This window comes from Ambystoma mexicanum, chromosome 12, assembly GCF_040938575.1.
Source record: "Ambystoma mexicanum isolate Mex_15411 chromosome 12, UKY_AmexF1_1, whole genome shotgun sequence".
NCBI classification, from domain to species: Eukaryota; Metazoa; Chordata; class Amphibia; order Caudata; family Ambystomatidae; genus Ambystoma; species Ambystoma mexicanum.
Window position 1 is genome coordinate 88990341 of NC_090936.1, and position 15159 is coordinate 89005499.

The 15159-nt window shown below is 45.8% G+C and overlaps 1 protein-coding gene across 1 annotated transcript in view; it reads left to right on the top strand.

Annotated features, from left to right (window-relative positions):
• ARMC10 (armadillo repeat containing 10) overlaps positions 1-15159 on the top strand; it is a 224538-nt gene that overhangs the window by 116718 nt on the left and 92661 nt on the right. The window contains exon 4 of the mRNA XM_069628061.1: positions 4129-4305. Coding sequence (XP_069484162.1) covers positions 4129-4305 — 177 coding nt within the window. The remainder of the gene's footprint in view (positions 1-4128; positions 4306-15159) is intronic.

The window sequence follows — 15159 nt, forward strand, 5'->3', positions numbered from 1 at the left end:
TGGAATTGTGAACGTTGGCATGTCCACACTTAGATAGAATTGTGACTTTGTGATAGAATTAGATTTTGAATGTTAGCATGCCCACACTTAGATGGAATTGTGAATATTGGCATGCCCACACTTAGATAGAATTGTGAACATTAGCCTGCGTTGCATCTAGATGGAATTGTGAATGTTGGCATGTCCACACTTAGATAGAATTGTAAATAAATATTAGCATGTCCACACTTGGGTAGAATTGTGAACATTAGGCTGCGTCGCATCTAGGTAGGACTTTGAATGTTAGCATGCCCGCACTTAGATAGAATTGTAAATATTAGCATGTCCACACTTAGATAGAATTGTGAAAATTAGCCTGCGTCGCATCTAGATGGAATTGGATTCTGGACATACCAGGATAGGGGTCTGGACATTGGCCTGCGCCGCATCTAGAGGGGATTGTGAGGGTCAGCAAGTGCCACACTTGGACAAAACTGTGAATGTTAGCATGCTAAAGGTCAGGTAACCCACTAACCAATATAACCTCAAACTCTGCATACTTATCTCACTCAAAAACTCACACGACCATCTCTCGCACCACAAGCCGCACGCACTTCACAACACTGCAACAACACATAAGCCGGAACAACAGCACACGCGGACTGACACCGATCCAATACCCGCACCAAAGCTCAGCACCCGGTGTAAACCGAGTTGAAGCTGCCAACAGAACACCACTCCTCTCACTATCCTACTCCCTCTTCACCTTACTAACCCATCCCACCTTATCGTTTACAGATCCGCCAGAGCGCCTGGGGACCAATTCCGTTGGTGACGGTGCGCGGTACAAATACCTTTAACATTTAACTGCTGGGTCACACTCATCAGCCAATCATACAGAAGGGCATTCATGCAGTCAGTCAGCCAATCAGGCATACAGTGCATTCAGGCCATACTCCTCCCTCTCAGACACTCACAACAAGGAATGTGTATTGGGACAAGTACCCAGCCATTCAACACTACACACTGCATTCATACCAGTTTCGGGCAGGGCTGTCTCAGTCAATGTGTCATACACCAGAAACCAGACATCCACAACAAGAAGTGCATATTGGTCACACACTCCATTAACCCAGGTCCCACCCACAGGGTGTAGCCACAACATACAGTCCCTGGGAAGGCTCCAGCCAGTCTGGCCTGTACTTCACAACAACACCATGTATGGAACTTCCACCCAACAGCCAGTCAGGGGGAAGGGACAGAGTCAGGGCTTCCCAGGACTTTGGGAAAACAAGGTAACGGCAATAGAAAGCAAGAGGCCACAAGGGGCCATCTTGTTTCCTATCAGGAATCAACTGATTACAATGGCAGGGCCTGGATATCCCAAAATGGAGGATACTCAGAGCAGCTGTCAGTCAGCATAGAGCTGCCACCAGCCCATACCCTGCTCTGTGGACCACATACAGGTGCTCAAAAACATACAATAGGAGCAGAGGGTTGCGTTGCACCCCCACCCATGGGTGCCATAAGGGTATCCCATGGATCTGTACACCAAACCAAAAACAGGAAGAGCTGCACTGCCAGGAGTCCCATATGGACTCCTGTGCAGAAAACCATACAGAACACAAATGAAAAAGGACCACAGGTCAAGGACAGGGAGGCCCTGTCCCTCCAATGCATTTCCAGCATCACACAGGGTTCCCGCTGTCCTCCTTGTTCAGGTAGCACTTCCCTAGCTACCCGCTCTCTGTATAGTCTCGCCTGCAGCATAGCTCTACCCAGGCCTTCTGTCCGGTTCAGAGGATTGTGATTCTTGGCTCACCTGTTTGGTCTATGTTGTTTTCTTCTTGGTGGGTGATTTCTCCTTTTTTCTTTGTGATCCGAGTTTGGTGGAGACGGGGCGAATCTCCCCTGACGCTCCCCTGCTGGCTCAGAAGACCAGTCAGGCTAGCATCAGGGTCAACTGCACAGAGCCAAGGCAGTCCTCAAGGGATGGGTCCAAGGTGTTCTTTGTAGTTGTCAGATCCAGGGAGGAAGTAATCCAGGAATTATTCTACCAAACGGCAGCCAGGAAGGAGCAGAGCGGTAGATGCAGACCGAAGTATCCGCTGTGATGAAGAAGGCAACAGCCACGTGGCCAGGAGGGCAGCAGGGCTAAGAAGCACAGTCCAAGTAAGCAGCACGCTGCTAGGGAAACGGCAGAGCTAGGAAGCACAGGTAAGGCAAGCGGCAAGCAGCCAGGGAAGCAACAGTGCCAGAAAGCACAGGTAAGGTAAGCAGCAACGCAACCAGGAAGTAGCGAAGCCAGGAGACACAAGGAGAAGACGGCTGCACGGCCTGGGGTGGTAAACCAGGAAGGAACAGAGAGGAGAGAACAATAGGTAGCGCTGAGCACGGCTGAGGGTGACAACCGAGCGTTGAGACCTGCCAACACATGATGCCGTGAAAACAACCCCAAGAGGCTAGACCGCAACCATCAAGCCTCTCAGTAGCAGGGGCCATTTTGGGAGTAAAGATGGACTCCGCAAAGCGACGCCGGACCTTCCAAGTTGACCAGAAGGGGCGAAGGTGATGAATCATCCTGATGGGAGGTGCCTGCCCCTGTCAGCGTCTCTCTTCCACTTCCTTCAGCTGTCTGGTTTTTAAATATCCTGGCATTGTGCTCTTCTTTCGAATGACTAGAGTGCAGCATCGGCTTCCATGCTCTAGGTATCCTCATAGCTCTATTCCCCTTCCTCATTCCTGTATTTTCAAAGGATTCACATACAGGGGATTGATAGTATGATCTTGTTGTTCTATCTATTAGTGTTTTGAAAGTAGCCGTCAAAGTTTTGCGCGTTGTTGAAGGGGGTTTTCACAATATGCCATTAAGGAATGAGAAATGGAGGGGATAGCCCTAAAAGGGAAAGGGGATACCATGTCTCATCTGATGATGCCTGTCACTGCCCTCATGGGATCCTCCCTCAAATAGCCACCCAGAGGGTCAGTTTTAGGTAGCTGCTGCCGTGCCCTGGCCACATGGGGAGAGGCTATCCACGGAAAAGGAGTGATGACATCATCAGAATCATCACAAAGTGCTATAGATATGACTTGTGCATCATATTAAAGCTTATCTCTAATAGAAATACTTTATAAAGTTAATGGGTTCAGCTCAATATACCATTTTATGAGGGGTTTTGTAGGTGATTCTGGAAAGAATCTGAAAAAAGTGGAATTACAATGCAAGTATGATGCTTTCTGAACTTGCACATTTGTGTAAATTGCCATTAAATCTCCCCCACTGGTAAACACTCCCCTTGTGCCCCATGGTGGATGCTGTCGCAATTCACAACAAATATCCCAAAATGCTAACATTCCCCATTGTCATGTGATATTTTCAAAAATAAATCACATACTTATTTTATGTGTACAGCACTGCAGATGCTTGGACATCTGGATGCTGAATGTGGAACGAGAGCGTATGTCCATTGCAGCAGGAGGTGACAATCCGTAACTTGGCCACATTATTATACGTTTATTTGAAATAAGAATTCGTTTTAGTATTAATAATGTCGGACATTGTATTTTGGCTTAAAATTCATTGTCTTTTCTATATAGATTTTTTTTAAATAATTGTATTTAAATTTTCTCCAAAAACATATTATAAGCAATACTTAGGTTTTGTGTTATTGCAGTTTCAATAAGTCCATGTAACAAATGTAGCTTCTTAATATAGGTAATCACAACAATTCAAAATATAAAACCCCACTAATCTCCCCAAAACAACACAGACAAAAGAAAAACCACAAGTCTACATTTACCCCCCCCCCACCACCATTCCCCCTAAAACAACATACACATATATATTCCAAATAAAAAATGCTCCAATCCACGTCTAACCATACAAATCATTAAAAGGACCCCACAATTCCAATAACTCTCTTCCCGAGTCTGTTTTTGATCCATGCATTTCTCAAATGCTGAAAGAGGTCGCATATCTGCTAATCTGCCCTCCACCAACGGTTTCTTTCTGGCTTTCCGGATTTTTTAATAGATTCATTTAAAGTGTGTCTGGGCATATTACTTTTAGGTGTATTTTGCATGATTGTTTGGATAATCAACTTAAAAGGCGACCCTATTTATGCTATGGCCGTCTGTTCCTTTTTTCAGGTGTATATTGGAGAAATCTGCACAGACCTGGACGTTGCTCCTTTGAACTCTGAGCTCCAGTTGGCTGCTCTTCGGGTGTTAACCAACATGTCTGTTACGAATGAGTACCACGGCGCCATGGTACAGTCTACCCCCTGCTTCCTTCGTGTGCTGGCTCATGGAAACGAAAACGCACAGGTATGGACGACATCTTACATTAAAAATGTGGGTCTCCATTCCAGAGCTTTTAGGACATTTGAGAGGATTTATGTGTATTCATTTCAGAAAGAAACAGGGTATGTGCATGCATAATTCGGCCAATTCAGGGGTAATGTATTCACTAGGGAAATCCTACAGTATGACTTTAATTCAAAATACACATTTTCTTGAATGAGCACAACACATCTTTTTAGTTTGGGCTATTGGGTGGTGCTTGCGCCACCTGTAAGCCAAAAATAGTGCATTCGAATATCAGATTGGGGTGGGGGTGAATGGCATAGGAGGAGGGACCCCAAGTTTGTAGATGTTGTTTGGTTATTTCCCCACCCATTGACTCCCCACGGCCATGCTAATCCCTATGGCTGTTCCCACCCAGGTCCTGCCCACATCACCACCTCATGGGAACTCTTTGAGCTCTCCCTAATCCAGCGAGGTGCCTGGCAGTGTATTTTTCAAAGCATTCTTCTGAGAGTGAATTACTTAATTGGAGTTGTAAACTCGCTACTGGTGTAATAAAAACATCAAACCAGGCCTGGCTTCAGCCACTCAATTTATAAGCACTGTGTGCACCAGTCACTGAAGTCCTGTAAAAAACAAGCATTGACAAAGCCAACAGTATTGGCTTGTGTTTAAGCATTCGCATATGCCAGGCACTGCTATTAGATGACCAGGTACTTCACATTTTGCACTTGCTACCATCAATGGCCAGTTAGTGCCACTATGGCAGTGCCTGGCAAATGCATTTGCCCGTGCCTACACACAAGCCCACACTCTTGCCAATGCTTGCTTTATGATGGGTCTAGCAGGCAATCAAAGCCGCCTTGCTGTGTAGGGTTAGAACAAGGACTTGTTTGTTAGGTTAAGCCTCCTGGGTGGTAGAGAGAATGCTGTGCCAGGATGTAAGAAACGGCACTGAAGATCAGATCGGGTAGTGACTCGCTGCATCCGTGAACACTGCCCACGGTTGCTATGCGTTTCTGCGGGCATCCTTATCGGATGCCTTGAGTTGTTTGCTTAGTTTCGTCACTTTGCTCCCGTGAGTGGGAGAGAACTCTTGCAGCTTGGAATGTGAAGTTAAGAAATATTTGTAAGGAAACTCCCAAGCGTGGTGCGGACCCCTTGCAGCCTGATAACAAGAAGTGCTGGTTAATGTCTTTACTGGATAAAAAAAAAAAGTCATCGCGCCTTGAAAAATGTTTCTCGCTTGTGTCTCGATCCTTAACCATAGGGTGCGCGCCTCCAATTGCCTGACAGCTTAGTTCCAGGAATTCACGACTCGAGAGGGTGGATAATTACAGCCTGTACAGTGTACACGCGTGAAAACCGCATGACCTACAATCAATCGGGTAGTCATCATCGCGTCATGTTGAGATCTTACAGGTCCGAACTAGATGGATTCAGACTATTGTCTTGCGTTGTGTACATTCCGGCACATGTATGGCGCTGTCGGGTTTGTGCGTTAATCAGTTGCATGTTTGTTTTGCTAAACAAGACGCAGTCCTACCGAAATTGCCCCAATTCTCGTCACATTTCGGCGTTGTTTCCAAGCATGCTATCGTAACGTCAATTTCAGCATAGAAATGGCGAGACACGATTGGTTGAATAGAGAAAACTGTTTATAGTGAAAATGTCGACTGCAAAAATGTCGAAAAAAAAATTCGAATGTTTTTTTAAAAAAAAATGTTTTAATGGGGGGTTCCCCCCAATCCCCTGTTTATTTTTACTAGCTAAACCAAAAACCACATACAAATAAAAAAAAAAACACATTCAAATTTTTTTCGACATTAATTTTTTCGACATTTTTACATTAGACTAATTCTTTCGATATTATAACTGGATACCAGAGAAAACACTTATCTTAGAGGGCAAACCATGTTTTTTTTTTAAGTGACAAAATGTGAAATATTGACCTTGATGGCGTTAAGGTTCATAGTAAGCACATGGAGTTTTGTTTCCATTCAGTCATTTCGCCATCAACATTAAGTAAGCTCAAGTGGTGTGGCCAGGGCAATCCCAAAATGGTTACCTGAAAGAAGCCCTTACTTGCTAGTTATCTCGTGTATGGCATGTTATAGGGAAGGTGTTTGCAACATGTGGCTCTCCAAGAACCCCCACCATGCGTAGCCGGAATAGCCAATGGTGCGGGATCATGGGAGTTGTAGTCTAAAAGATCTGGGTGCTAAAGGTTGCTTGCAGACCCCTGCTCTCGGGCATGGCAGCCTGCAGCACTGGCCAACATTCCTTGCTGTCGGCTCTTCCCGATTGCGCGTCCACTGCGCGCATCTCCAATTGATCTCAATTACTTTTTGAAGCACATCTTGAAAACCTTTTAAAATTTTGTGTCCAAATAACATTTTGGGTGGTTTCATCATGGCCACTACGCTGCCCGGACAACGTGCCTGTGGTCCCCTGAACTCTTTACTCTGTTAGAAGGCAGTGTCCTAGTTTATTTCTGATGATAAATAGTTTTTTTTTTTTTAAATCTGCCAGAAATCTTTTATCGCTCCCGAATTCACATTTTTACAAAAACAGTTGATAAACGAGTTGGTCTTTTGAAATTAATAATGGGCTTGATTTAAACCAACAACTACCCTATGCGGACCAACGCTTGTGAAACAAATTATGTACAACGGGTGATGTATGTTCCACAGGTGCCTACGATGAACCACACTCTAGATAACTGGTTATTATAAGTGCACTGGTGGCTTCAGTAACTAAACATTAGAAGAGCTTAACTTCTTCAAAATTCCACAAGCGCAGCTGTTTCGGAATTTAATCTAGGCCATCTCTGCCGCTGATCTCCAAAGATCCATGCGTTCTGAGGTCTGAATATCAGTGTGCCTCCCGGATGCCGAATAGACTTCATTGTGGTTCTGAGGAGCTGAATGCCCCGATTACTTATCAGTAGTCGTCTTTACACAAAGTCCTTCTGTTCCTCTTCCCAGTCCTTTATTTAATGGGATGGCCCACTGTTAAATAAAAAAAACCTTTTCCTTTCAATGGTCTCGGGTCTCCCCATTTAAGGGGGAGGGGCGGCAGATCAATACTTAATTCACCAAGCGAAGCAGCACAGCCCCAACATCATCATCTGGGAGGAAGATGGGAAGTGGGACTGTGACGAGGATGAGAACGGCTAAGCCTAATGAAATCCGGAAAGTAATCTGTGTATTACCCATTTGTTCTCTTCGTTTTCATAGTCCTTAATATTATGAGGCTATGCCAAGCCAAGGTTTAAATTGAAGGCTTTTTTTCGATTGAAGATATTTTATTATAGGCTTCAAATTTCCGCGACACAATGTTTAGATATCGGAGATTGTAATAAACCAAGAAAAACAAAAAAAAACACTTTCATTCGTTATGCTGCTTGAAGTACTAAACCATCCCCCTCTCCTACAACCATCACTCCGTCAAGCTGCTAACCTTACTCCCAAATAGTGCTTGAAAGGAAATATATGTTCTATCGCCTAACCATACGTGGTTTCAGTCTATGGGAGGACCATAGTTTTCAGTGTCGCGATAGGCCCAATGCTTTAAGTCTCAGCAGATGGGTGTAGTCTCTGTTGTGTAAATGCACAAAATCCAGAAAGGTAAGTATGGAAACATGGACGTACATCGCACTTGGGTTTAAAGGCCATTTTTGCACTTATAATGATGTTCCAGACCCGCGAGTACCAATCTACTACGTCGGGCATGTGCACCATTCTGCCGCATTATCATATATCATATCATTGTTTGCCAATGGCCAGCGTGGTGGTCACTGTAATTAGTTCACAACTTCTACATGAAAGAAGGTAGAAGCCTTCCACCAATTTGCCTAGTAAACATACCTCTGATACGGAGGTCAGCCTGGAGGTCATGTTTGACTTATTTGTCCAAGAACTTTGCTTCAGTATTTTGTAGGTTTGGCGCATTGTCACCAACTGTGTATAGATGTGAGTGATCGTCCCCCTTGCCCACCCTCCTCGCACAGCCTCTCGTGGACAGGCCAAATTCCCCCAAGAGAGCTGTGTTAACCGCTCTGGAACCAGAGAACATCATCATAGTTCTTTGTACCCTATGTCACAGCTTGGTAGACTAAACAAGGCTTTGCTCGTCCTTTGCCATATGTGGCAAGTCTTTGGCTTTATGTAAGCTTTAATGTAGGTCTTGTTTAACTTCAGGGGTTTCCCCTCATTAGAAGCCTAAACACGTTGCATAGCAGGAATGGTTTTATTGAAAAACATATGCTTGGTACACTCACAGCCCACATTTTGCACTGTTAAATAAAACCACAGCTGTCTCTAGGTGTGAAATGTGGGTTATGTGATGAATCCAATGGAGTCGTCATGGATTTCCCGGCGGTGACCCCATGTGGCCAGGGGATGGCAGCCGCTACCTTATCCTGACCCTAGGGACGGCCATATGAAGGAGGATCACATGGGAGGAGACAACTACCGGTGAGATGTCATGACTTCATTGGATGAGACATGGTATCCCTCATTTGCCCCCGAGAAAGACCCCTATATACCCAGTACCCTAATGGCATATTGCCATGCATCTTAGGGAAAATAGAGAAACCTTTTCCCAACATCCTTTAGACAAAAACTCCCATCCATGGTCTGAAAAGTAAAGGCTCCAAGAAACCCTTTTCCAGTTCTAATTCCCCCCCCCTTCATATAGAACTGATCCTTCATATGGAATCATTGAGAGAGGTTCTCCAAGTACTTTGCATCAGTTGAGATCAGTGGGCTCCAATTCCCACAAACCACCGAAGTACTGAGACAAGGAGGAAGAAGGAAATGATGCAGAGCAGCAGGAGCCTCAAGCTCAATGAGCATGCTAGTTATTTTGAGAGAGCACCTGTGTGCAGGACATTTAAAAATGGAAACTAAACTATCGGAGAGAGCTCAGGAGAAGACGTTGCATCTCCCTTGCAGGCGTGGGGAAGCTAGAGGCACAAGCCAGTGTGGTAGGGCAAAGCGGCTCGACAGCAAAGAGGGACAAAAAACCGTTCCGTGAGCAAGCAGGGCCGCAGAAACGCCAGAAACCACAAGACGATTCCTGGGTGTTCGGCAGCTGAAGGAAGCAGCATTACCCTGACCGGGACCTGGAGGCATGCAGGACTGGAGCTGTGGGAGAAACCAGAGAGGTATCAAAGTGGTCCAGAGTGTAAGGCAAGCGGCAGAGCAATGCCAGGGTGAAGCGCTAACTGGACCGAAGACGCCACACAGAGCCGGTGAGTAAGCCCAAGCAAAGTGAGGACCCCAGGGCATTTTGGCAACCATGTCAAACAAAATGTTTGTAAAGCTGCAGAGACAGAAACAATTAGAAGCTGGTTTGAGTCAAAAAGGCAGAATACAAATGCAACCCCTAAGAATGTATGAGTGCATGGAATGCTGATATGAGGAAAACTGAAAGTGAACAGTGAAAGTACTAAACATACTGAACCAAGGAAAAGTAAAGGAATTACCAAACTGAGGAAAAGATGTATAATTATGACTGTAAAGAGAAACTTTTACATGCATATGGAGTCCTGGCAGGCGAGTTAACCAGGCAGCTACAAGTATATGAGAAGTTCTGGCAGGAGAGTATACCAGGCAAGTGCAAACCTACAAAGAAGTCCCAAGAAAGGACTGTCTCTGTTGAATAAAGATTGTGGAGGTTGACAAGGAACCGTTGCTTATGAATCCTTGCAAGGGAGTATACCAGGTAGTGTGAAGGCATCATGAAGTACGACACATACAACAGACTTAAAATTCGAACAAAAGATATTTATTAACTTAAATGTCAGGATGTTAGAAGGACTAACTTGCCCTATGCTAAGGTGGGATTTTCCTACCTGAACAAAACTAAGGAAAGTCTGAGTTCAATTTAAGTCTGTCCGTGTCCAAAACCTATACTTGCCCTCACCTACAATTAACCAATGTGTAGGAAATAGTGTTCCACTCAAAGTTCCGAGCTTCTTCCAGCTCACAGTTTACTTTCAGCTCCCCTTCCACAAGTACAAGAAAGTTCTATGAAAAAGTCTCATAGTTTACCTTTTCCCAATTCAAGGCAACATAGTTCCAAACCAATACTTGGGAGTCCCTTTCCCAAGTTTCAAGTAACACAATCCAAAAGGAAAAAGGGGTCATGAGACTCTGCTCTCAAGGCAACAAATGTGGTTCTTGGAAGCCTCAGTGTTCCCTTCCCCAAGACTTCAATTCTGCCACCTATACTTGTTATAGTCTTTCCAAAGAAAAGGTCAACCTAACCTTCTTTCTGGCCCACTTTGTTGGCTCATATGCAGTGGTTTCCTTAGGCTGTTTGGAGTTCTTATGTTTCACCATGCAGGGCTCTCTGGTATAGGTGCAGTTGTTAGACCACACGGTCCACCCATTACAGGTCACGCAACCAGGACCCCAGGACTCCTCGGAACACACACACAGATTTCTTTGGCACTTGCTCCTGTGCACCAAGTCACATTCACCTAGCTCCTTTTATTGGCCTCTTGGCTTTGTGGGTGTTCTTTTGTTTCCTTGGCTTCTCCTTATTAGCCTCTTGGCCCTGCCACCATGTGTTCCCCACTTCCTGCCAAGCTGTGGCTTTGTTAGACTGCTTTCACTCTCAAAAGGTTCACTATTTCACTCTTTCCCCTTTTCTTATACTCTTGACTTTAATGTTTGAACCAGATAGTTGTGCCTCAGGTTCAGTGTTCAAATGTGCACTTTATTCAGATTTAAATTTCTATTCAGTTCAAGATTCAATGTGCACCTTTTTGTTTCAACATTTGTGTCCCTTTTGTTCGGTATTCAATGAGCATTTAGTTCACAATTAAGCTTCTCTTTAGCTCAGTATTCAGTGAGCATTTAATTCTTTAAAGTTAAGTTTCTCTTTAATTCGGTATTCAATAAACAAATAGTTGTTTCCATATTGCAGACCAGAGTTCCCTTGCTGTCTTGTTTAGTGACCCTCGGAAGCCTCTCTGCCCTCCTGACACTCACCAGCTTTCTGTGCTTTACCGGCACGAGCCCAGCTCGCCTGCTTTGTGCCTCTCTCCGCACACAGGCAGCTTCAGTGCCTTGGTCGGCACACGGGCAGTGTCCTCTCTGCTTCGACTCCACGGCAGCTCCTCTTTCGTGCTCAGGGGTCTGGAAGCTCCCAGGCTTGGGGGAGTCACATGTCCCATCTGCATTGGGTCCCCCAAGTCTACTGGGTGTCTTGTCCGCGTCCTGGCTTGTGCTGCTCCAGTCCCACTACGGCTGCCTCCTCACACATTGCTCCCCGTCTCGCGCTCCATCTCTGTCTTGCTGATCTCCATTTATAAACCTGCAGCCCCTCGACAGTCTGCAGGTGTGGCTGACCAATTAGCCCTGCCTGACCACAATTAGAGGGCAATGCCTGATCCTCAGCTCTTTGTAGTATAAGGAAGGAATGATATGAACAGTAAGAACGACACAAGGGCCCACAGTTCAAGGGTGTTTAATGAAATTCAATAAGGGTTTGAAAAACGCCTATCTAATCCTAAATCTAAAGATGGGAGCAAGCTACAACCATCAAATAATAATGCAGTCCTAGTGATGTCTTGTCTAAATAAAAGGGCCTATACTAAGAAACCTATTGCCAATCCTAACCTCTAAATACAAATAGTGTGGTAAACAATGTTATGCAAAAGAAAAGTGCTCAAGAAATCGTATGTCAGGATATTCAAGCCGTTGGCTTCCCTTCCCTACGTTTTAAGTACAGGACAAGGCGGCATACTCGAGCTTAGCCCAGTCTGTGGCGTCTCTAGCACGAGGGTGTAGTTCAAAACTTCAACATCATGGCCTTTTGTGACCAAATCTCTTTGCCATTCAAAGTCTCTTCTTTCAGAGGCCTTGTTGCAATAAACAAACACTAAAGTTCCTTTCCTTGCGATATTTCACATATACTAAATTTTCTTAGGTGATTTACTATTCACCTCAGATCCCCTTTGATACAAAAACCTTCAATTAGTCTGCCGGTCTCTGACCAATTTATCTACTTTGCCATATACTTTCTTTACTTTATCAACATCGAAGACTTTCGATTGTGTACAGGATTTTGCTTGACTCGTTGCAGGACCACTTCGATTCAAAATTATTTGCCTCGCTTTCACTTTTGCCACCTCTCTGCTGGATACCTTACAGAGATCTTTGAATGAGCACACACACGGTGCCGGACCACTCTGTCAAAGGTGTATCGTATCTTGGTTTCAAACTTAAATTACTCATCTGCAGTTCCACTTTACTCGCTTTGGTTATCACACGCGTTTCAAACAATGTTCGTTCCAGCGCTCGCCACACATTGTTGCCGCTTGCAACTTTGGCTTCAACACAGACCGGTCTTGTATCGGTCATCCCCCAACTCACCGGCTCTGTTGATTTTGCTGCAGCGTTGCTTTGTTGTTGGAGCCAAGGACAGTACCACGGCAGCTGCCGATTCTCCCCGTCTTGATTATCGACACGGGAGGGCCCTGGGTAGCTCTGATACACAATGCAGGATTCTTCAGCCTGTTTTCCTGGTCTTACGCTTTCCAATCTCGAGGGCTCATGAAAGCAACAGTTCTTTGTCGAAAAGGTCAAGGGAACTTCCCTCCTTGCAATCCCCTTCTGTTTTGCCGTCTTTCTCCTCTTGTTAAACTGCCATATTGGAATTGCTGTTTCCTCGTGTGCTTTGCCTTGCTCAGTGTGTGCTCTCGTGGAATAATGGAAGTCCGGTGTGTGTGATGGTGTAGGGGAGGACTGGTCCAGGAGACCCCTCTCGCCTGCGTTTTCTCCCCAGGTGAGGGCTATGGCTCATTGGGCGTTCCCTCGTGCCACCCGGGCCCAGGTGGTGGAGGGCTCACCCGCTGGAGACATTGCCCACACGTATCGAGTGCCCACACGTATTGATTGCCACACAAATTTAGCTAGGCCCAGAAACCATTTTTTGCCCGGTAAAGATGGTGTGAGCTCAGCGCACTGTAGCGCGGCCCCCACCCTTGGAGAGTCACATCCCTGTTGCCGCAGCACCCTGGCAGATCCGCTGCGAGCACGTTCCCACGAACAAGACGGACATGAGCTAGCGCAATACGCTGACATTGTAACAGTTCACCTCCCGCAGTGTATTATCACTATCAGCATGACCCGGCCAGCAGGCCTGAACAATGAGAAGAACGGTAAAATGGTCATTTGATGGCAGACAGTCTTTATACATATGTATATATTAATGTAAAGACCACTTGCAAAGTATGCTTTCTTCCACAAAATCTCGTATATTACAAACGCCTGTAGAATGTATTAAAATGAGAGAGCATGCTCCCATGATATAAGCAATGACGAGCCCACACCATTGCAGGTGGATGCTAATAATAAAGGAACGCTCCAGGGATCTGTTTGTTGCGTGGATCACTGGGCAACCTACCTCCCATGGTTTTGCGCCATAACTAAGCTAATGCTTCTAGAGTACACGAGAAGGCGAATGCAACTATACTATGAACTCATGTAAAGGATGCGCGAGAATGCACTTATCATGTGTGTATGTCTAAGCCCCTTATGTGCCACCACCGTCACGTACAGTGGCGGGTCGTTTTCTATGTACTCCACCGACCCAACTACTACCTCATTTACTGCGAATGTATATGCATGTAACTAAAATACTGTAGCTGCTAGAACATAATGTACAAATATGGTGCTCGGACTGGGTATAATCGAGACACATCCAGCAAAGTTAAATGCATGTTTTAAAGTGATTTTGAATAAGTATTATCGAAAGTGTTCAAATGTTTGTGATGTCTTTACCTACATTCGGCAACACACGAGGGAGATACCTTTGTGAATGCGTACAAGGCCATTCCCCCTCCCACCCTGCGAAGGCTGCCAAGACATGAGAACAGAGGCCCGCTCTGCGCTACCCCACCTCCCCCGACTAGACTGGAGCCACTTCAAAGATTTGTAGCCCCCACTGCAGCACCCAAGGCCGCGGCCAGCCACCTGCATTATTTACAGCACAGCAGTAAACCTTTGTCTAAACTCAAGCGCCCCCTCGTAAACCCCACAACCCACCGGACCATCTTAGACTTATGGCCCTGTGCAATCAGGACACCCAACACTTTGACAACACGCAGCGGAACATCCATAACAACTTCTAACAAGGCAGAAAGACCTGTGCCGCCCGTCCCAGGCCCCGAAGCTTAGCCCCTCGACCTATGGCCCCGGTCAACAGGACACGGGTAACCAGGCCTCGATATATTACCTCCAGACCCCTCACAAGGTGCATTCCTCCTGTGTTGCATTAACCTATAAAATAACCTATTGGAAGATTTACTAAAGAGAATAACGCTGTAAATGACTGAATGACTGCGGTGTGCATGGCCGAGGGCAAGTAAGTCAGGAAAGGCATTCATCTCTGCCACAGGCCGCATTGGCACACCAACACCGCCCGGATGAACTCAAGCCGACCTGCCAGGCCCAGCCCAACCCACGAGGGTGACCAGTGACGTCCTTCAGCCAAGACCAACCACGCCGCAGCAGCACCTATAGTTAGTCGTCGCCACCCAATCCCAATGAACTTGTGCCCCCTATAGTATGTAGGTTTTGATGACGTTTTTTTGTAAATATATACGCCTGTCTTTGCTATTGTCAGACAGAGCGCTCTCAGAGGTTGCAGAGTTCTTTGCATGCCCTATTCTGATTGATAAACTCCCATTTACGCTCACCCGCACTCTGTCTTGGCCTTATTCCCATCCTGGGAGAGTCCTTCATTGTCTCTCATTGCGGGGAGGATCGTGCTGTTTGGGGACGCTTGCTTTCAGTGGTGACCCCGATAGCGTGATTTTTATTTCTTCCTAACTCCTTATAACCGTCCCCTTTTGGC